The 21,833-nt window shown below is 36.8% G+C and overlaps 1 protein-coding gene across 1 annotated transcript; it reads left to right on the plus strand.

The window, feature by feature from the left end:
• The first annotated feature begins 9,807 nt into the window (after positions 1-9,807).
• On the plus strand, positions 9,808-12,437 carry LOC130991015 (protein FAR1-RELATED SEQUENCE 5-like). The gene is made up of 3 exons (XM_057915217.1): positions 9,808-12,098; positions 12,168-12,275; positions 12,348-12,437. The coding sequence occupies exons 1-3, from the start codon at positions 10,038-10,040 to the stop codon at positions 12,435-12,437; spliced, it is 2,259 nt and encodes a 752-aa protein (XP_057771200.1). The 5' UTR covers positions 9,808-10,037.
• The last annotated feature ends 9,396 nt before the right edge of the window (positions 12,438-21,833 follow it).

Here is a 21,833-nt window from a genome sequence, read left to right on the forward strand (position 1 = left end):
TGTGAATTCCCAACCAAAAAATTCTTGCTATGTATTAAATTTTGGTTGTAAATACACAACCAAAAAATTCTTGTTGTGAATTCGACTGTTTAGGGTTTAGGGTTTAGATTGGGTTTGGGGTTTAGGGTTTAGGTTTTAGGGTTTAGGGTTTAGTTTTTAGGGTTTAGGGTTCAGGTTCAGGTTCAGTTTCAGTTCAGTTCAGTTTCAGTTCAGTTGTGAATTCACAATCGTAACAATTCACAACTAGGGTTTAGATTGGGTTTAGGGTTTAGGTTTTAGGGTTTAGTTTTTAGGGTTTAGGGTTCAGTTCAGTTCAGTTTCAGTTCAGTTAAGTTTCAGTTCAGTTGTGAATTCACAACTAGGGTTTAGGTTTAGGTTTAGGGTTTAGTGTTTCAGTTCAGTTCAGTTGTGAATTCACAATTGTAACAATTCACAACTAGTGTTTAAGTTTAGGGTTTAAGGTTTAGGATTTAGGGTTTAGATTTTAGAGTTTAGGGTTTAGGGTTCAGTTGAGTTCAGTTCAGTTTCAGTTCAGTTCAGTTTCAGTTTCAGTTCAGTTGTGAATTCACAACTAGGGTTTAGGTTTAAGGTTTAGAGTTTAGTGTTTAGGGTTTCAGTTCAGTTGTGAATTTAATGTTTCAGTTCAATTTAGTTTAGTTTCAGTTAAGTTTCAGTTCAGTTCAGTTGTGAATTTAGTGTTTCAGTTCAGTTGTGAATTCACAATCGTAACAATTCACAACTAGGGTTTAGGGTTTCAGTACTTTAGTTGTGAATTTAATGTTTCAGTTCAGTTCAGTTGTGAATTTAGTGTTTCAGTTCAGTTGTGAATTCACAATCGTAACAATTCACAACTAGGGTTTAGGTTTAGGGTTTCAGTTTAGTTGTGAATTTAATGTTTCAGTTCAGTTGTGAATTTAGTGTTTCAGTTCAGTTGTGAATTCACAATTGTAATAATTCACAACTAGATTTAAGAATTCACAACCAGGTCGATGAATTCACAACTAGCTCGATGAATTCACAACTTAATATTCTTGAATTAATTTACAACCAAATCTATAAATTCACAATCAAAATAAATTACAGTTTTAATTGTGAATTCAAACTTTAAAAACTCAAATTTACAACTACTTGAATTCACAACCAAAATAAATTCTAGTTGTGAATTAAATTCAGGTTGTGAATTCGACTAATTGTGAATTCACAACCAACATAAATCTGGTTGTGAATTAAATTTTGGTTGTGAATTCGTTTGTTGTGAATTCACAACCAAAAAATTCTAGTTGTGAATTAAATTTTGATTGTGAATTCGACTGGTTGTGAATTAAATTTTGGCTATGAATTCACAAACAAAAAATTCTGGTTGTGAATTCTCAATTCACAACCAGTGTGAATTCACAACAAAAAAATTATGGTTGTGAATTCACACTGGTTGTGAATTGCGGGATTTTTTAAAGGGGTGATGTAAAGTGGACATTTTTTTAATTTTTAATGTGGAAGGGTATTTTAGTAACAGTGGTCATTTTTTAATATTTTTATCTTAGTGGACAATTTTTAATTTTACAATATGAAAGTGGCCATTTTAAAAATCCACTCTAATATTTATTTGTTGAATTATTTTATCAAAGCATACATAAAAATATTTAAATTAAAAATATTAATTAAAAAATATAATGCACAATTATCAACAAATATCGAGACAATATTATAAAAGTATTTATTAATTTTAATTTTAATAGAAAATATTAATCGATAACAAAAAACTTTCGGTAAATTTAATTATACAATACTCATTGAACTTAATATTATACTCCTACTCATTAAGTTGATAAAATTTTTACTATACACTACTTTAAATCAAATACTAATATTTAAATTAATATATTTTTTGTTAGTAATTAATTTGATTCATAAATAATAATATTTTTACATAATTTCAAATTTTAAAAATAAATAAATATATCGTGGCCGTGCATCGTACGGGAGGGCGTACTAGTTTAAGGAAATGGGGGATACTGAAATAAGTTCGATGAAAAAGAAGAAAAATAAAAGAATTAGGTTTTGATTTTATTTTAATCTTAGTCAGAAATTAATTACGTGGAAAAAAAATAATCCACATAAGCTCCAACTCATCATTCCGGTGGCCGGAAAAAATTGAGGGGACGAAATTGCAAAAATTCAAAAGGTTATGATTTAATTCGCCACACTTCAAAAGTAGCGTTAAAATTGCAAATTCAAAATTGTTCGTGATTTTATTTGCAAAAACCTCTTTATTTTAAACTTAGATTAAACGATTTACGCCGGAGAAATAAAATAAATTTATTTTTAATGCCAACAAAATGATTTTCAAAATCGTTTGAAAAATTCATCTATTCAAATCTTTATGCATTTCATATTATTTAAAGTGATCATATGTGATTTATCTATATGATTAAGTATTTATTTGTACATAATTTAATTTAAGTTTATGTTGAATTTTAACTATTTAATTGTGTTGGGCTTGATAATATTTATTTGGGCCTTTTAGTTAAGGTTAATTGGTATATATATTTAGCATTTAATCCTTAGCCCAAACCCAACCCCATTTCTCAGCTTCTCCCAAGTACAACAACTCATTCTTTCATTCAAACCAACATATCAATTTTTACAACGTATGAACTTTATGAAATGTGTATACAATTTAGAATACAAGTAGTGGACAATCATGTATAGAACTAGCCTTATAAACTGTAATTTCAAACTTGAGTCTTGGTTTTGGCTGTTGAATGTTGAGTGTGTACTTGAGAGAGATCTTTTGTTAAACTTGTGGTGTGTCTGTTGCTGTCATGAGAGTCGAGAGTAGAGGGGAGGGCAGCGACGACTTCTCGCTGTCGTTCGCCGGAAGTCAGAGGGAGATGGGGGCGGTACGGTCGGCGGTGGCTCCGAGCTGAACAAACGGAAGAGAGAGGCAGGAGCTAGGGCACGGTCGCCGGAGTGGGGTCTGGTATTTGGGGATCTAGGGTTGGAGGTGGTGTTGTCGCCTGATATACGGGCGACGGTGGCTGCTATCGCCGGGGAGCGGCGCAGTACCTGTGTTCAGTGTGTGTGTACTGTTTCTGGGGGAAGAAGAGGTGAGAGACGATAGAGGGAGATCGGAGGGAGAGGACGAAGGAGTCAGTGGCCGGCGGCGGAGAAGATGAGAGAAGAGCGGTGGTGGCCGGCTCTTCGCTGCTGCTACCGTCGACTGCGGAGTCCAGAGAAATAGGTTGACCGGTGGCTTTCTCACTTTGATTACATAGAATCATTTATGATTAAATTGGTTTTATTATTAATTCAATTATTTAAGAAAAATCGAATAAGGATATTGTTGGTGTTCTTGACTCAAGAATTTATTTTTCGACTATTTATTTATTAAAATATGAAAACCCGGCTAAGTGAATCATAGGATGATAAGCACTTCACTATGACTTAAGATTAGATTCAGGAGACCTATTAAGATTATAGATTTCTTGTAAGCTTTGTGGATCGTGAGGACTAGCACTGCTATTCCGATTCAGAGTTAAGATTAAACGACAGGCTTTGCCTAATCAGGTGGGCTTATTTTACAAATGTATGATTTAGCTATTGAGCTTAAATGTTTCAATGAAATGAAAACTGTTTATCCGATAAAATATTTTTGTGCACTTTGCTCTGTTTAAAGCTCGCATAAGTTAATCAATCGAGGTTCTCTCTTGACCTAACACGTTATTTGAGAATTGTGTACACCTATTAGCTGACTCGGTGGGTTGATCTCCATTCGGGCACTAATCATGTATGAGGCGTTATAAGAGTGCTCGACGGGATGTGTTCCGGAGCATTGGGTCCCAAATGGGAACTTGGCTGGGTCACGCCCTCAGTTCAAGTTAGCAGGAGTAATGGATCCGTCGGTGGCTAAAAGGTCCGTGATCACAGCGAGTAACGGAAAGGGAGTGTGACAATTGCGCGCAATATAATAAAATATTTTAACATGCTTAGAAGTTATTTCAATTTAAAACCTTCTAAGTCATGTCAAGTATAATATGATAAACTGCTCTTATGATTTATGAAATGTTTATAAAATGCTATCCCACTAAGTACATTAGTACTTAGCCCAAAAATACTTTCAAATATTTTTCAGGTTGATTGGTCGGTGCTGACGGGGCAGAGCTGAGGCTAGGGTTCAACTCCGTATTTTATCTTCCGCTGTTGCACTAGCTCTTATTGTCCTTTGTTTCTTTAACTTAAGACTTTTATGTTAAATTCTGAATTATGTTCCTTATCGAGCTTAGACTCTAAACTTCTGGTACTATGTTATTTAACATTGGTTATCAGAAGCATGAAACCAAACTTGTGATCCTAAGGTTTAGAATGTTGTTAATTGATTAGTATCACTCGATTTCTATCTTTCTTCATTCAAAGGGCGCTGCCCGACTTTTTATCCTATTATTTGAATTTCACAAGGTTCTCCCCTTGATTATTTCTATGATTTTTGTCGCACCTCGATTATAGTTTATTCCTTCAAGATTTGGGGTGTGACACACTACAAATAGTCTTCAGAACTTTGTTTGTTACCTCACTCCGTGAGGTTGCATGTAGTTCGGCGCAAAATCTATGATTTGTAAAAGCAGACGACCATCTTTTCTTCAATCCATACATGGTATCTATGCTCACCGAGGCCATACTCATGAATCATAGCCTTCCAAGCCTCTTCAAATTCGGTCTCCATATCACATCCATTCATACAATGAAACTAAGCTCTCTTGAAAGTAGCACTCCCGTTCAATTTGCCAAAATGAGATGGCGCGTTTTGTTTCATATGCCATTGGCAAAGACGATGACTAAAAGTCAGAAATACGGAATCAGTTGCATTCATAAGAGATTGACATTGATCGGTAAAAATAACCTCCGGTTCTTTGGCAGACATGCTGGTCCAAAAAGTAGTGAACAACCATTCATACGATCGGGTTGTTTCATCTGATGAAAACCCTTGGCCAAACAAAACATTCTTCAAGTGGTGGTTGACACTAACAAATGAAACACAAACAAGCTTGTACTTGTTTGTTCGATACATACTATCCACCGATAAGACGTTGCCAAAATACTCATAATCCAAGAAGCTGCGAGAGTCTCTGAAAAAAAAAATTCAAAAGGTGGCCATCATCATCTAGTTGAAAGTCCCGATAAAAAAACGGCTCGCTATTTGCCTTCGACGTAAAATATTGAACAAGCCACTTTGCATCACCATTCTCCACTTTTGTCTTCATCTTAAGGCTATTTATATGATTATATGCATCATTCCTCGTAAAACCGCCATTTTTTAGGACCACCAGACTCCTTCTCCATGAATCTACAAGCCCTAGCAACGCTAATGCCTGCTGAGTTCATCGCTTCTATCAAATGTTTCTTAGTCTTTCACAAATTACGTGCTGAACGTAGCAAATAGGACTGCTCAATGGGAAACAAATCATGATTGTGCTGTTTGTAGAAAGAAGAAACTTTCGATTGCCCCTCCCTCTTGCGTGACACCCTTAGCCTTGCCGTACACAAAGATTTTCGAACTTGCTTCTTGAAAGTTGGCAGCCTTCCATTTAATGGTTTCGCTTCACTCTTCCCAAGCCAACCACAAACAAATTCTTTGTAACAACATACTCTAGTACCACCAAAGTAACCTTGTTTACCTTTTGTCACACTAAAGCCCTTAAGTCTTCCATACTCACAATATATAAAGTGAGCAGCATCAGGATCTTTCACGGGGAACCCTGGTTCTAATTTTTTTCTCAAATTCATCCACCAAGTCAAAATCTTCATCATTCAAATTTTGAATCTCATCTTTCAAATTTTGCTCACCAGCTTAAACATCTTCATCCCTTGCTACATCTTCAATAATAGGTTCTTCTACATATGGTTCATCAGTAACCAATACTTCGTCTTCAAAGCCAACATCATCAAAAGGAGGCTCATTCAAATCAAATTCCATATGATTAACCTAAAATGTTACAAAAGTGATTCATAATACGAAAACATTACGTCATACCATTAAAACAAGTTTCATGCCGAGTTAAAAAGTAAACTTCAACCAAAATATTGACTTGCCAATATCGGCATATTTTTATTCAATAAAAAAACAGGCCTATATATGTACTTGCCGAAATGAAAAACTGTCAAAACTCTACCAATATTTAAATTTATGATACTATTACAAAAAGACACTTTTCGAATTAAAAACAAACCTTTGCCGAAATATGTACTTGCCAAAATCGATAATTATGATATTCAATAACACCCACAAAAAAAAAACAACATAAAAATATGATATTATCAAACTAAAAATACACAATAAACAAATAAAATGAACAAAATTCACTAATAATCCGTCAAAACTAGAAAAATACGTAACTTACAATGGAGCTTAGAATTGCTTGAATATGGACATTTCACAATAGAAAAATCGAGCTTACAATTTCAATTTTCATATAAGAAGAATAAAAATAAATGATTAAAAAATGAACAAAATTCACAAATAATCCGTCAAAAGGAGAGAGAAAGTGTTCATTTGGGCTTTGGAAACTGGGCTTGTTATTTTACTCTATTTGGGAATAATTTAATTTTGTTGGTCTTACTTTAATAATCAGATTTTGGGAATTATATTGTCACACCCCAATTCTTGAAGGAATAAATATAATCGAGGTGTGAATAATTCATAGAAATAAACAAGGAACAACCTTGTAAAAACCCGAAATAGAATAGAAAGTCGGGCTAAGCTCGGTCAGGTATATCATTTGAAATTTAACATGAAGATCTTAAGTTGGGAAAACAAAAGACTGATATGAGTAATTGCTACAGCGGAAGTCTAACATAAGAATTTATCTCTAGCCTCAGCTCCGTCCCGTCAGCACCAGCCAGCCAACCTGAAAACATTTGAAAGTATTTTTGGGCTAAGTACTAATGTACTTAGTGGGCATGCATTTTCTGAAACATCTCATATTTTAATAAAGACAGTTTATCCAATTATACTTGACATGACTTAGAAGGTTTTAAAATGAAATAACTTCTAAGCATGTTAAAATATTTTCTTTCATTTGTGCGCACATGTCACACTCCCTTTCTGTTATTCGCTGTGATCCCGGACCTCTAGCCACCGACGGATCTCTGTCTCCCGCTTACTTGAACTGAGGGCGTAACCCAGACAAGTTTACTTTGACCTCGGGACGCTACCCAGGCAGGCCTGATATTTCTCATGCTTCGGAACACATCCAGCCGAGCACCCTTATAACGCCTCTGGTTAGAGCCCGATGGAGATCAACCCACCGAGTCAACTAACAAGTGTACACAATTCTCAAACAACGTATTAGGTCATAAGAGAACCTCAATTGATTAACTGTACGAGCCTTAAACAGAGCAGAGTGCACATAAACATTTTATTGGATAAACAGTTTTCATTACATTAAATAAACAATTTGCATTTCATTGAAACATTTAGAGCTTAATAACTCAATCATACTTTGTACATTTGGAAAGTAATGCCCACCTGGATAGGCAAAGCCTGAAGATCATACACATAAAAACCTGTCTTGGGAAAGCAGCGCTATTCCCCCTGGTCACAAAACCTACAAGAAATTCTATTCTTAATAGGTCTCGTGAAGCTAATCTTAAGTCATGGTATAGTGCTTATTATTCTATGATTCACTTAGCCGGGTTTTCAAAATTTAATGAATAAATAATTGAAAACATTTCTCTTGAGTTAAGAACACCAACAACATTCTTACTCATCTTTTTTTAATAATTGGAATTATAAATAAAACCAATTAAATCATAAATATTCTTTTTGCAAAATATAATGCAAATCATGTCATGCTTAGCATATAATAAGTAATTACTTAAAATATGCTTATAATAATAATTTAATATTATTATTAAAAAAAATTACTCTTTGAAAATAATTAATTAAACTTAAAAAGTCTAATTAATTATAATAGTGTAGCTCCTTTAAATAAAATCTGCACAAATCCAATTAAATAAATACTTGGGCAGCCCATGATTTAAAATAATCTAAGGCCCAACTTAATAAAAAAAAATCGGCCCAACTGACTCGGCCCAAAATTAAGAAATAACCCAGCCCATTTAATTAAAAAAAAACTCGGCCCAAGTACTCATAAAAATCGGCCCATAATTAAATTAAATAAACTGAGCTCAATACTGGCTTGGCCCAAATACTCAAGCCCAACTGATAAATAAAATAAAAACCGGCCCAACCCCTAACCCAAACCTAAAGCCCAACACCCCCACCACCCCTTTTCTTCCTTATCAGCCGCACACACACACGCATAACACAGAAACACACTCACACACACGTAAAACAGCAACATCAACCTCTCATCTCCCTCTCTCGGCTCCCTGCCACCTCGCGCCGGACGCTCGCCGGAGGCGCAGCAGCGACGAGCTGCCGCCACCAGCTTTCTCTCTAACCTCTCTCTCTCTCGACTGCTTGAACTCACGGTTGCTGGAGCTCGCCGGAGCAAGCGGCGGTAACCACTACCTCTCGGTTGAAAGATCCGCCCACCCCACTCTTCTTTCTTGGGCGAAAACCGCCACCACTGAACTCGCCGGAGGAGCAGCGGCGGTAGGCCGCGCCACCCTCGACTTTCTACACACGCCCAAGCACATGGACGGAGGTAGCACGCAGCCGCCGTGCCCTAACCTCCACCCAGACCAGCTCCCCCCTTCCCCCTCGCTCTCCCTCGGTACTCTCTCTGTGACTTCTGCCGACGAGCAGCAGCCGGAGCCGCCCGCCGGAGCCCTAGGCTCAGCCTCTTCTCCTCGTCTCTCCCTTCAAGCCCTTGCCGGACGACAGCGGCAGGGCCGCCGCGCCACGGCCTCCCTCTGTGAAATCTCAGCCTAGTCCAGCCACCACCCCGACTCGACTCACACCCAAAAACAGCAACCCGACTCAACGTAGCAAGTTCAGAAATAAAGAATAAAAATTCAAGCTTTGGGGTTCTACTTCTCTTCTCAAACATGCTTCATATATGTATATATGTACACAAATTGTATGCAGATTTAACATAACTTATTTGTACATTTATTCAAAATGTTTTCTTGTTTCTGTAAACACATGTATATGAATGAAATGGGTCATCATGGATTTGAAGTATGTGAAGGTTTGATATGCTACAATTGCAGTGTCATAACTGAATGAACAAGTATAAAATAGGTAGAGAGATTCAAAGATGAAACCTCTGGTTTGAGTTGCTGAAATATGAGTTTTGTGGCAGTTTGATCCATTCGCAAAATGGCTGAGCTCTGCACTTTGATTTCTTTGGGTTTAGAGTAACTTGAGGGAGAAATGAGATTGATCGAAAATGGGTGATTGAATGGGGAGCGGATCCCCTACTGTGGAATAAACACAGCACCAGTTACTGTGCTTTAAAACACAGCCGTTTTACTCCACAAACAACAGCTTTTAATTTTTTATAATTTCTTTAACTAAAGTCGTTTTTCTTCTCAATAAGCGTGGAACCCATTTTATTTTAGGAGTAGTTCTTTCCACATACAGTACAAAGCGTGGAACCCATTTCTTTTCCCTCCTTTTTTTTGTTCTCTGCATACAAGGAACTACATAACCTTTTCATCTCTCTTTTCTCTATTCCCTCCATAATCTCACAGTAACCCTCATTAAATCAGTCCACTTCAGGTAATTCACGTAGCCCTTCCTAATCTCTGTTCTCTTTTCTCTTTTATTTATTAGATGTAATTTATCATTTATATACTGAAAATTAAAATTAATAGTTGATGTAATTTCACATGAAAAATACTGTGTTGGATTTACAAGTTTTTTCATTTTTAAATATATCACCTAGATGACAATGGAAGAAGCTCAATGACAAATAATGAAATAACTCACGTGAACTTAAGAGTTTTAAGGCTGCTTTCGTAACTTCTTTTTGTTATTGTGTAATTGCATATTAGTTGATGTAGTTATTAATATTGTGTGTATTTTAATTTTTTTTTTTATGTGACAGACAATTGTTGCACCAATTTTATTAATGGATTTTAGTTCAGATTTAGAGTTGAAGCCTAGAATTGGTATGCAATTTGATAGCTTGGATGAGGTTTGGATGTTTTGGGTGCAATATGGAGGGAAATCAGGATTTGGAGTGAGAAAACATTACAGTAACAAGAACAAGAAAACTGGTCATATAACATCATACAAATATGTTTGTTGTAAGGAGGGTATTCGTAAAGCAGACAAAAGAGATTCTTTGGCACTCAATCCTCGACTTGAAACCCGAACAGATTGTAAAGTAAGATTGGGAGTCACTTACATGGATGGTAAGTATAAAATAAATGAGTTTATTGAAGAACACAATCATCCTCTCCATCTTCCCGAGACAGTTCATATGTTGTCTTCCCAACGTAAAATAACAGAAATTCAAGCACATGAGATTGATTTGGCAGAGGATGCTGGACTCAGACAGAAATCAGCTTATAATTTGTTGATTAGAAGAGCAGGGGGGAGAGATGGCATTGGTTACACCATGTTGGATGCTAAGAATTATCTACGTTCTAAAAGGCAAAGAAGCATGGTATATGGTGAAGCCGGTTGTCTAATGAGATATTTTCAACAAAAGTTATCTGAAAATCCTTCATTTTATCATGCTAATCAGATGGATATGGAAGAGCAGATAACTAATGTGTTTTGGGCAGATGCAAGAATGTTGATAGACTATGAGTATTTTGGTGATGTTGTGTCATTAGATACCACATATTGCACGAATCGTGCAAATAGACCGTTAGCTATATTTTCAGGTTTCAATCATCATAGAAAAGCTGTGATTTTTGGCGCATCACTTTTGTATGATGAGACGGCGGCGTCATTCAAATGGTTGTTCGAAACTTTTTTGGAAGCTCACAAGCAAAAAAAGCCGTTCACTGTCTTTACAGATCAAGATCAAGCTATGGCAAAGGCCTTACACGAGGTACTGCCCGAGACAGCTCATGGATTATGTACATGGCACTTAATGCAAAATGGCATCAAACACTTAGGAAATTTGATGAAAGAAGGATCACGTTTTTTAACAGATTTTAAGAGATGTATGTATAGCTTTGATGATCAGGCCCAATTTGAGGAGGCTTGGAGTAGCTTATTGACACAATATAGTCTCCAAGACAACACATGGTTGAAACATGTTTATAGTGTAAAGGAGAAATGGGCTGGTTGCTACATGAATGCGTTCACGCTTGGGATGAGAAGCACACAACTTAGTGAGAGTGTCAATTCCGATATCAAGAAGTGCATGAAGCCCAACTTGAACATTATGCAATTTTTTAATAATTTTGAGCAGGTTGTGGAGGAGAAGAGATATAGTGAGCTAAGGTGTGATTTTGAAGCACGCCAGAAATTGCCTAGATTGAGTTTAGAGAGTTCTCCGATGTTGCAACAACTTTCCAAGGTTTATACTCCATCTGTCTTTGATCTATTTCAAAAAGAGTTTGTTTTATTTGCAGCTGCCTACATAAAGCATAAACAAGAAACTCCATCATCCTTTGAATATGTTATTGGATTGATCAATCATGATAGAGAATGGAGGGTGACACATGATCCTAATACAAAGATGCTTATATGTAGTTGTCGAAGATTTGAGATGGTTGGATTAATATGTTGTCATATTGTGAAAGTGTATGATGTGATGGATATAAAAATACTTCCGGAGCATTATATTTTGAAAAGGTGGACAAGAGAAGCTAGGAGTGGTGTAGTACAAGACTATGTAGGTAATGAAGTTGAAGAAGATCCTAAATTACAAAGTACAGAGAGGTATCGAAAATTATGCCGGATGCTTATAAGATTGGCAACTGAAGCTTGTATTTACCCATCAACATTTTCCTTGGTGCATGAAACAATGCATGATTTGAGTAAGAAAGTGATGGAAATGCGTTTAATGGAGGATGGCCAAGAAAATAAGAATAGTGTGAGGACCTCTCCATCAATCTCTTCTATGCCATCAAGAAGATTCAAACAAAGAATTGGAATGAAAGGGTCGAAACGACTAAAGAGTTGGGTAGAACTTCAGTCAAAGCGAAACAAAACAAATCATAGAGTGAAGGTATGTAGACTTGTTATACTTTTAAGTTTATTGATTGCTTATATGATAAATATTTTATAATTATTGTAGAATCTTGGAGCAAAAAGTGCACTATCCGCTTCTTGTTCGACACCTCCAGAACCTAATGTGTGCCTTCAAAGAGCCACAAATCAATTTAGCTTCACCGATTTGTTGACGGTAAGAAAGATTAATTTTATAGCATATAGTTTGTATAATTGCTCATTAATTCGTCTGTTTTTTTTCATATAGGCACCCCTTCATCAATCTTTACATTATGTTGATGGAATGTATTTCAATGGAGATACATCTAGTGTCAATATTCAAGATCAAGATTTTTGAAACTTGAGTTCTTGTAATTTTTTTAACTAGTCTTTACTCATCTATTTGTATGCTAATATGAATACCTTTTGTGGGATATAATTTGTCATATTCTTTTGAGTTTGAGGCAAAAAGTAAAGGTTCTCAACTATTGTGGATTCTATGAATCATAAAGTAATTATGGTTTTTTGTTGGATACTCATATTTTTGCACGATCTTAATAGTTCTATCTTTCAAGAAATATAGCATATATGTAATGGTTTCATTGAGGTTTTCATATAGGGAGAAAAAGAATTATTTCTGTATTGATCTTTTTTGAATTGTTCTAATGATACTTTGATATTGATCATATACAGAAGGAGAAAACAAAAGGATGGAGTTTTCTGATATTGATCTTTTCTGAATTGCTCTAATGATTTTTTTGTATTTTTTGTACTGTGTTTGGAAATAATTATTTTAAATAAAGTAATATTGAGAAGAAAAAGAAATATTGGAAAAAGTAATATTGAGAAGCTTGCAGCAGTGGAAGAAAATATATTGCATTAGAAGCATTACAATGTTGCTTAAGAAAGAGAGAAGCTTGCAGATATTGAGAAGAAAAAGAAATGGGTTCCACGCTTTGTACTGTATGTGGAAAGAACTACTCCTAAAATAAAATGGGTTCCACGCTTATTGAGAAGAAAAACGACTTTAGTTAAAGAAATTATAAAAAATTAAAAGCTGTTGTTTGTGGAGTAAAACGGCTGTGTTTTAAAGCACAGTAACTGGTGCTGTGTTTATTCCACAGTAGGGGATCCGCTCCCTGATTGAATGATTGAAAGGTATGGTGGTGGAAGTGGGTGGTGATGTTGGTGGTGGAAGTGGGTGGTGATGTTGATTTTTTTTTTAAAAAAAAAGAGTAGGTGGAAGTAGGAGTAAAATAAAATAAAAAAAATCTTCCGGGTTGTACTATGAAAACTGTAATAATTCTTCAGGGTTTACTAAGTAAAAGCTCGTGAAAATGTTTGAATGCTAAATTAAATAAATATGCAATGCATATAAATTCAATAACTAAATTTACAAATGTTTTTGTAAATCATTTTTGTTGGAATTAAAAATAAATTCTTTTTCTCATTCCGGCGTGAATCATCTTAAATCTAAGTTCAAAATTATTCTAAACTTAGCTCGAGGAAACGGGGTATTACATCCCTCCCTCCTTAAAAAAAAAATTTCGTCCCCGAAATTACATATCTGGTATTCTAGCTTGGGATACTTGACTTTCATTTCATTTATTTCTTTTGTGGCCTTTTCCATCCTGTGATGGTTCCACTTCATGATGAGAACAAAATTATTGTCTCATAAAACTTGAACCTTGCGATCCAGTATCTGGACTGGTTTTTTTTCATAACTTAAGTCCTGACTAGGACTACTTTATCTGGCTTAATCAAATGCTTTGGATTAAACACATACTTTCTTAACTGAGAGACATGAAACACATTGTGCACGTCTCCAATACTGGGTGGCAATGCCAACCTATAGGCTACAGGGCCTATCTTATCTAGGATCTCAAAAAGTCCTATATAACGGGGTCGTAACTTGCCCCTCTTTCTGAAACGTATAACTCCCTTTGAGGGAGAAACTTTGAGGAAAACTCGATCCCCAACATTGAATTCTAACTCCGATCGGCGTTTATCGGCGTAAGACTTTTGTCTATCTTGAGCTTCTTTGATTCTTTGCTTGATGTGGTCGACCTTCTCAACCATCTGTTGGACCAGTTCAGGACCTAACAGCTTTCTTTCACCCACTTCATCTCAGTAAAGTGATGAACTATATTTTCGGCCATACAAGGCCTCATCTGGATTATTCCAAATGTTGCTTGATAACTGTTTGTTATAAGCAAATTCTACGAGAGATAATGTAACAACCCGCTCTTTTATTATACTTAAATCCAGTAATATTTCAGTAAATCAAGCCCAGTAAATAATTATGATTTAAATTCAGTTTATGACACTGGATTATTTTCTAATTGAAGCAAGGTTATTATTTTATTTCTACGCCAGTTAGCTTCGCGAGAGTAAAACCACGATGAGAATTATTGAGTAAGCCAATAATGATTCAGTTCAGATTCATAACTGACTTAGTTAAGTCATGTTATTTATTAATTACAATAGAATTATTTTTCTATTTTTATTTCTCGAGTCGTGAATTTATTCCGGCTTGTGAAGAATTAAATCTACGTTATTAATTTAGATATTTTTCCGTGTATTAAATTTAGCACGCTATGCTCCCTCAGCCACTCTATTCTCACTCGTGCTTAGCTTTTATTTTTCCACTCTACATAGTCAAAGAAAAATTTCAACAGACAAATCTCAATTGTCAGCAGAAAATCTCATCACTTAAATTCTTCAACCACGCCTCAATTTAGCCGCACTATTCACCATCTTTTCACACTATCAGCCTCTCCTTAAGTTCAGTATTTACTCCCTTTAAAAGGCATCCTCACTTACCTAAAATCCTTAGCAGCTGCAAAGGATTTTAAACGAAGCAAGATCACCATTCATAACATAGCAGAACATCAACCAAGCATCATTCAAGGTAATTATTATCCCAGTTTACTCTCTCCATTTACATGCTTCGCATTCACATCCCAACAAAATCTATGTTTAGTATAAGAAGTACTGAGATATTAATTAATGGCATATTTCTACTATAGAATCATCATACTAGAATCCTTAAACAAGGCAAATGCATCAAGATATACTAAATAGCATGAGAACCAAAAGAACGCCACTAGCCTTGCATAAACAATATAGAGAACTGAAACTTCAAGTAGACAAGCTTCGAATTTAGTTTTTAGGAAGAAGGGACATGGCCCTGTTCGGTCGAACCGAGACGACGATGATGACGCTCTTGCTACCTCGGCAGAATCTGAGAAATAACAGCAGCGGCATCGTGGAGGGAGGCGGCGACCGCTGGCCGGACTCCAAATTAAGCAACGGCGACTTACCTTCATCCGCCCAACCTCAGCAAAACACTGCTCGGCTTCGAAGAGATGACAGCGACAATGGAGCTCTCTTCGGCTTCAAAACCCGGAGAAACGCTGGAAACGGCAACCTCCTACGGCCTCATCGGAGCCCGAGAACGACAGCAACGGCGTGGCTCGAACGATGTCTACAGTCGCCGGAATCCAGTTGCAGCGGCGGTGGACTCCTCGGCTTGGATACAGATCGAGAGAGAGAGAACCGAAGGAAGCGTGATAGGCGAGAGGAGGAAGAGAGTTTGTCGAGGGAGATTCGGCGGCGACCTCGCCGGCAACTGGAAGGGCCAAGACGCGGACGGCGATGTCTTGATTTGAGAAAGAGAGCCGAGCGGCTGTTGAGCGAGAGAGAGAGATGAGCAGCGTTCGTTCTTTTCTCGATAATTTAGAGGGAGCGTGCGGTTTGATAATAAAAAAAAGAGAATGAAGGTTTTGCTTTAATAAAGATATAGAAAGAGATTAACTTTAATAAAGATAAAAGGGAGAGAAAGAGGAGAATTGTCGGTAGAGAGAAAGAGAGATAGAGAGGCGTGAGAGATGATAGAGAGAGAACCGAGAGTGAGGACTTATGGGGAGGATTTTGGGCTTTCTCAATTGGGCCTAGTTCATTTAATTTGTTGGGCCTAATGTTATTTATGCATTGGGCTTTGAATTTATTCATTTGGGCTCGAATTAAATTCCTAATGGGCCTTGATTATTTTATTTTAATTGGGCCTTCATAATTGTTCTATTAAGTTTAATTAGAGAAAATTTTAAGACTTACTAATTATTAATTAGTAAGTGAATTAGATTATTTTAAGATGAGTAGATTATTAAAGATTAATAATCCGACCTCATAAGACGAGCTTTAATTCCTTAAATAGGATTAGCATCTCATAATTTAATTAAAGGAATATGAGTCATGCATAATCATTTCACGCATCCTCATTTACTGAGATTTTTCGAGAATTAGAATCTTATTTTATTTTCTCGGATTAAAGGTCAAGCACCAGAGTTAGAGCTAAACCGTGAGTCTGCTATTCAGGTGGGCATTTCTTACGCATAAAATAAAAATGCTATTTAAGAACTATGCAACTTTCATGCTTTAAAATGCAAAATTAGATTTTGAAATGAGTTATGCTTTATTATGCTTAAATGAGTTAAACTTATTTCTCTTTATTACCTACGCTTGTCACGCTTTAATAATTTACACTATGCTATTTACGCTTAATTATGGCTTAAATTTTTACAATTATTATTTATGCTTTGTTATGCTTTTAAGAGATTTACGCTTAAGTGAGTTACGCTTTGTTACGCGCCTACGTGGTTCACGCTTTGTTACGCTTTAATGCTTTACGCTTATTATTTAACGCCTATGTGAGTTACGCTTTAATGCTTTATGCTTATTATCTAATGCTTATTTGATGCTAACAAGATCGATTCCTGAGCGGATAACTATCTTGCCAGGATATATATTTATATATGCAACGCGACTGTGAGTCAATGAGAGGGTTGGCCGGTCAAACGTCCGTTGAGGGAGGCCTCCCTCAACGGTACGATGCTAGCGTCTGTTGGGGGAGGCCTCCCTCAACAGTACGATGCCGTGTCCGGTGAGGGAGGCCTCCCTCACGGCGCGATGCCTGTGTTCGTTGAGGAAAGCCTTCCTCACGACACGATGCTTATTGATATGATTTTTGATGATGAGGAATGCACTTACGCTATTTATGAATTTGGAAATGTTTAATGAGCAAAGGATATGAAAGAAACTCATGCCTCTTATGCGATATTGTGAAATTGTTAATGATGTTATGTTATATGCTTGGCAACTGCCCACTAAGTACTCTTGTACTTAGCCCTTCGATGTTTATGTTTGTGCAGGTTGAGCTGTGATGGGCGATGAAGTGTTGTTGCTGAGTAGAGCTTTTGTCGAACTTAAAGTAGGCTCAGAAAGGATACATGTCTTCATACATGTATCTCAGTTATGCTTTCCGCTGTAAACACTGATTATTTCAGTTACGCCTTCCGTTGCAAACTCTGATAAAGTTTTACTCAAGCCCCTAACGATGCCTTTTCCTTTTAAGGAATATAACGCGTATTCAAGTACTTTGAGTATTCTTTTATGCATCTCTTTCTAAACCCGCTTCGTAATTTCCCTTCCCCAGTCATGGTTTCCCGGCTTAATTATCCTTAATTAAGGCCGGTCGTGACAGATAACAAATCCCCCCAACTTCCACTTTTGTCTGCGACAATCGTTCGTAACATAACTTCTAGAATCTGAATCGTTCTTTCTGACTGCCCGTCAGTCTGAGGGTGGTACGCTGTGCTGAAGTTCAGCTGAGTGCCCATGGCTTCTTGTAAACTTTTCCAGGAACGCGATGTGAATCTAGTGTCACGATCTGACGTGATAGATACAGGTACATCGTGAAGGCGTACTATCTCTTTGACATATAACTTTGCAAGTTTCTCCAATCCAAATGTCATTTGAATTGGTAGAAAGTGCGCTGACTTTGATAATCGGTCCTCGATGACGCTATATCTCTTTTCATTCTTGTTTACCAGAAAATTTTCTTTAAATTCTGGTGCATCTTTGTACTGCCTGGATGTGCAGTGTATGGAGTATCATGAGCTTTGCTCATAATCTCATTCTTTAATTTTTCTTTGTGTGGCACACACAATCTTTCACCAAACATAAGTGCGTTATCATTTGTTTCAGTGAATCCTTTCGTTTCATTCGTTCTTGCCGCGAGACGCATCTTCTCCAAGAACCAATCTTCTCTTTGTGCTTTGCACAATTCTTTCTCTCAAATCAGGTTTAGTTGTCAGCGCAGCTACTTAACCTGATACTGAATCTGGGGAATAAACAATCTCTAAACTGAGTGAAGCGAAGTCACGAATCAGCTCCTTCTGTTGGATAATGAAATACCCTAGCTTAGCCTTCGTCTTTCGACTCAAGGCGTCACCTACTACATTTGCTTTTCCTGGATGGTAACTGATGGTGCAATCGTAATTATTTACTAATTCGAGCCATCTTCGTTGTCTCATGTTTAAATCCTTTTTGCTCGAAAAAGTACTTTAAACTCTTATGATCTGTAAAGATCTTACACTTAACTCCATAGAGGTAGTGTCTCCAAATCTTCAGCGCGTGCACAACGGCTGCTAGTTCTAAATCATGAATCGGGTAGTTCAGCTCAAGGGGCTTCAATTGACGAGACGTGTATGCTATCACTTTCTGATTTTGCATCAACACGCAACCCAATCCTAGTTTCGAGGCTTCAGTGTACACCTCAAATTCTTCATTCTCCCCTAGTATTGCTAACACTGGTGCAGTAGTCAACCTAGTCTTGAGCTACTTAAAACTTTGTTTACAAGCTTCAGACCAAACATACTTAGTCCCTTTTCTCAAAAGCTGAGTCATTGGCCTAGCCAATTTCGAGAATCCTTCGATAAATCTTCTGTAGTAACCTGCTAGACCGAGGAAACTCCTGAACTCATTGACGTTGGATGGTGCCTTTCATTCCTTGACTACTTCGACCTTGGCGTGGTCTACTTTGATTCCTTCAGTCGACACTATGTGACCGAGAAACATAACTTCCTTTAACCAAAATTCACATTTGTTGAATTTGGTAAACTATTTCTCATTGCGCAGGGTTTTGAGTACGATGCGTAAGTGCTCTTCATGTTGTTCTTCGGTCTTAGAGTATATGAGGATGTCGTCGTTAAACACTAAGACAAAACTATCGAGATACTGATGGAAAACTCTGTTCATTAGGTCCATGAAAACTGCTGGGGCATTCGTTAAATCTAAGGGCATCACTGTGAACTCGTAAAGTCCATAACGCGTTCGAAACGCTGTCTTTGGAATGTCTTCTCTTTTCATCCTGAGTTGGTGGTAATCAAATCTTAGGTCAATCTTGGAAAACACACCGGCTCCTCTCAACTGATTTAACAGGTCGTCTATCCTCGGAAGAGGATATCTATTCTTATGAGCTTGCTTCAACTTCTTATAATCAATACATATCCTTAGTGTATCATCTTTTCTTTGACATCTTTAATTAGTGCTCCCCATAGTGACATACTATGTTGCATGAAACTAGGTCTGGTGAAAATTTGGTAATTCATTGGAAAAAATATCTTTGTACTCTCAAATCTGTTGAACTTCCTTAATTGTTTCCTTCGTCCTAAGTCACCTTCTCAGATTGACTAGGGAATTCTAACATCAAACTTTTCTCATCGTCTTCGTAACTTTCACTTCGAGGATTAATGGCACTCCTTCTGCCCTGTAAACTCATTTTCCCATTTCCAAATGGTTATTTAATGGGGGTTTCTAAGTTTCCATTGTGGTGGCGTTCCAACTTTATTCTTGCTGTAGCTTCTGGCACTTTAGCCAAATCATTCACTCTCTTAGCTTGAGCCTACTAGCCTTGGGGTTGGGTTATACCTTAAGTGTAGTTCTAGTGTTTTCCTTCTATTTAAGGGTTTCCTATATTTCTTTCATTCCATTTTCTTTTTCTTTACCTCCATCTTGAGGTGGTGTACATATCTTGTTTATGCGTGAACTTTTTACTTCTCTATTTGTTGTAGTGACTCGGTGGTGAGAGTCTCGTTCATTGCTTGTTCCTTCATAATATCTCCCTAGTTTACTAGGGAAATTGAATATCTCCTGACGCGATTCATTCACGAACTCCTTTACGCATTTCTCATTATTGTCCACCATGTGGACCACATGTTGACAGCTAGTTGAAAACTTCATCATACTCACTACCTGCTCCAGTTCTTCGCTTGGGATTCCAAAAATCGCTTTGATTACCAAAAGACAGCTTGATACTTAGTGCATCGTTATAATGGTTAAAAACTAATGACAAACTGAGTAATTCTAATCACGACTATACTTATCGTGATAAAAGGATATTCTATTGTGACAACTATATAGTGCGAGTCTCTAAATATTGTGATGATGCTCTACCTCGAGATCAAAAATCTTAATTAACAATCACCGAGATCTTAGTCATGTGGGCTGGCCAGACCCAACAAAACGAATCACTCAGTCAAATGGGAGTTTCGCCCCCAATCATGTCAACTTCTAATTCATGTAAGGCTCTGGTCAAACTTCGAACTTAAAACACTTACTAATAAGTACTTCATCATAAGTTACTAATACCATGAAAGTCCATTCTATGTCGTTCTAGCCAAGCTATCACGACTAACATCATAATCATAAGCAACATAAGTTCTTATGTGAAAAAAAACTTAATCTCACCGCTATTGAAATAGCTCAAGTGAATCCTTAGTCTTAAGGCAGTGCCTCTATGTTGTAACATCTTTATGTTAAACATTTCTATCTTACCAGTCTTTACTTAAATCGATCAAGCGGTGCTATCACGATTAACATTCTCAAAACATTCTTGGGTGGTACTCAAACGGTTTGTAAGAGGACCCATCATTCTAATCGTATAGGCCGCTAGCCTAAAACGACAACATAAAACTTTCTCATTCATTCATACATACATACATACTTCAGTTTCTTTTGAAACCTTAACATATATGGACATTTAAAGTCCCTTTCATGAAAACTTTACTTGTGCTGGAAAGATTCAAAGAATCTAACTCGACAATACATCTGGTATTCGTGAAAGGCTCAATAGTCCTGAACACGACTTTAACTGATCTTATCGTTAAGGGCTCGGGTAGTCCCAAACACGATACTTACTTATCTTATCGTTAAGGGCTCGGGTTGTCCCAAACACGATACTGAGCTTGGTTATATGAGTCGGAGACCCAAAATAACAATATGAAAGCGATTAGCAATTCATAACTTATAACATATGGAAAGCGATAAGCAATTCACATAGCATCATTCATTGAAGCGCACACTTTTTCTTGGAAACATTTATAACATCTGAAATACATATATGTATATTTTTGAAACTATTACCGTACCTTTGTTGCGGCAGTGTGACGGCGAGCTGAGGGCTACTGACATTCTTAGAAGTCTAGAGATACTATTCTAGACTCGACATCAAAACTTATGGTTATCAGAAACATGAAAGAAAACTCATGCTCTGATACCATTCTGTCACACCCCAATTCTTGAAGGAATAAATATAATCGAGGTGTGAATAATTCATAGAAATAAACAAGGAACAACATTGTAAAAACCCGAAATAGAATAGAAAGTCAGGCTATGCCCATTTGGATCACAAGTTTTGTTTCATGCTTCTGACAACCGACATTCATTGGCATAAATTAAGTAGTGAAGAGTCTAAGCTCGGTCAGGTATATCATTTGAAATTTAACATGGAGATCTTAAGTTGGGAAAACAAAAGACTGATATGAGTAATTGCTACAGCGGAAGTCTAACATAAGAATTTATCTCTAGCCTCAGCTCCGTCCCGTCAGCACCAGCCAGCCAACCTGAAAACATT

This window comes from Salvia miltiorrhiza, chromosome 6 (assembly GCF_028751815.1).
Source record: "Salvia miltiorrhiza cultivar Shanhuang (shh) chromosome 6, IMPLAD_Smil_shh, whole genome shotgun sequence".
Taxonomy (NCBI): Eukaryota; Viridiplantae; Streptophyta; class Magnoliopsida; order Lamiales; family Lamiaceae; genus Salvia; species Salvia miltiorrhiza.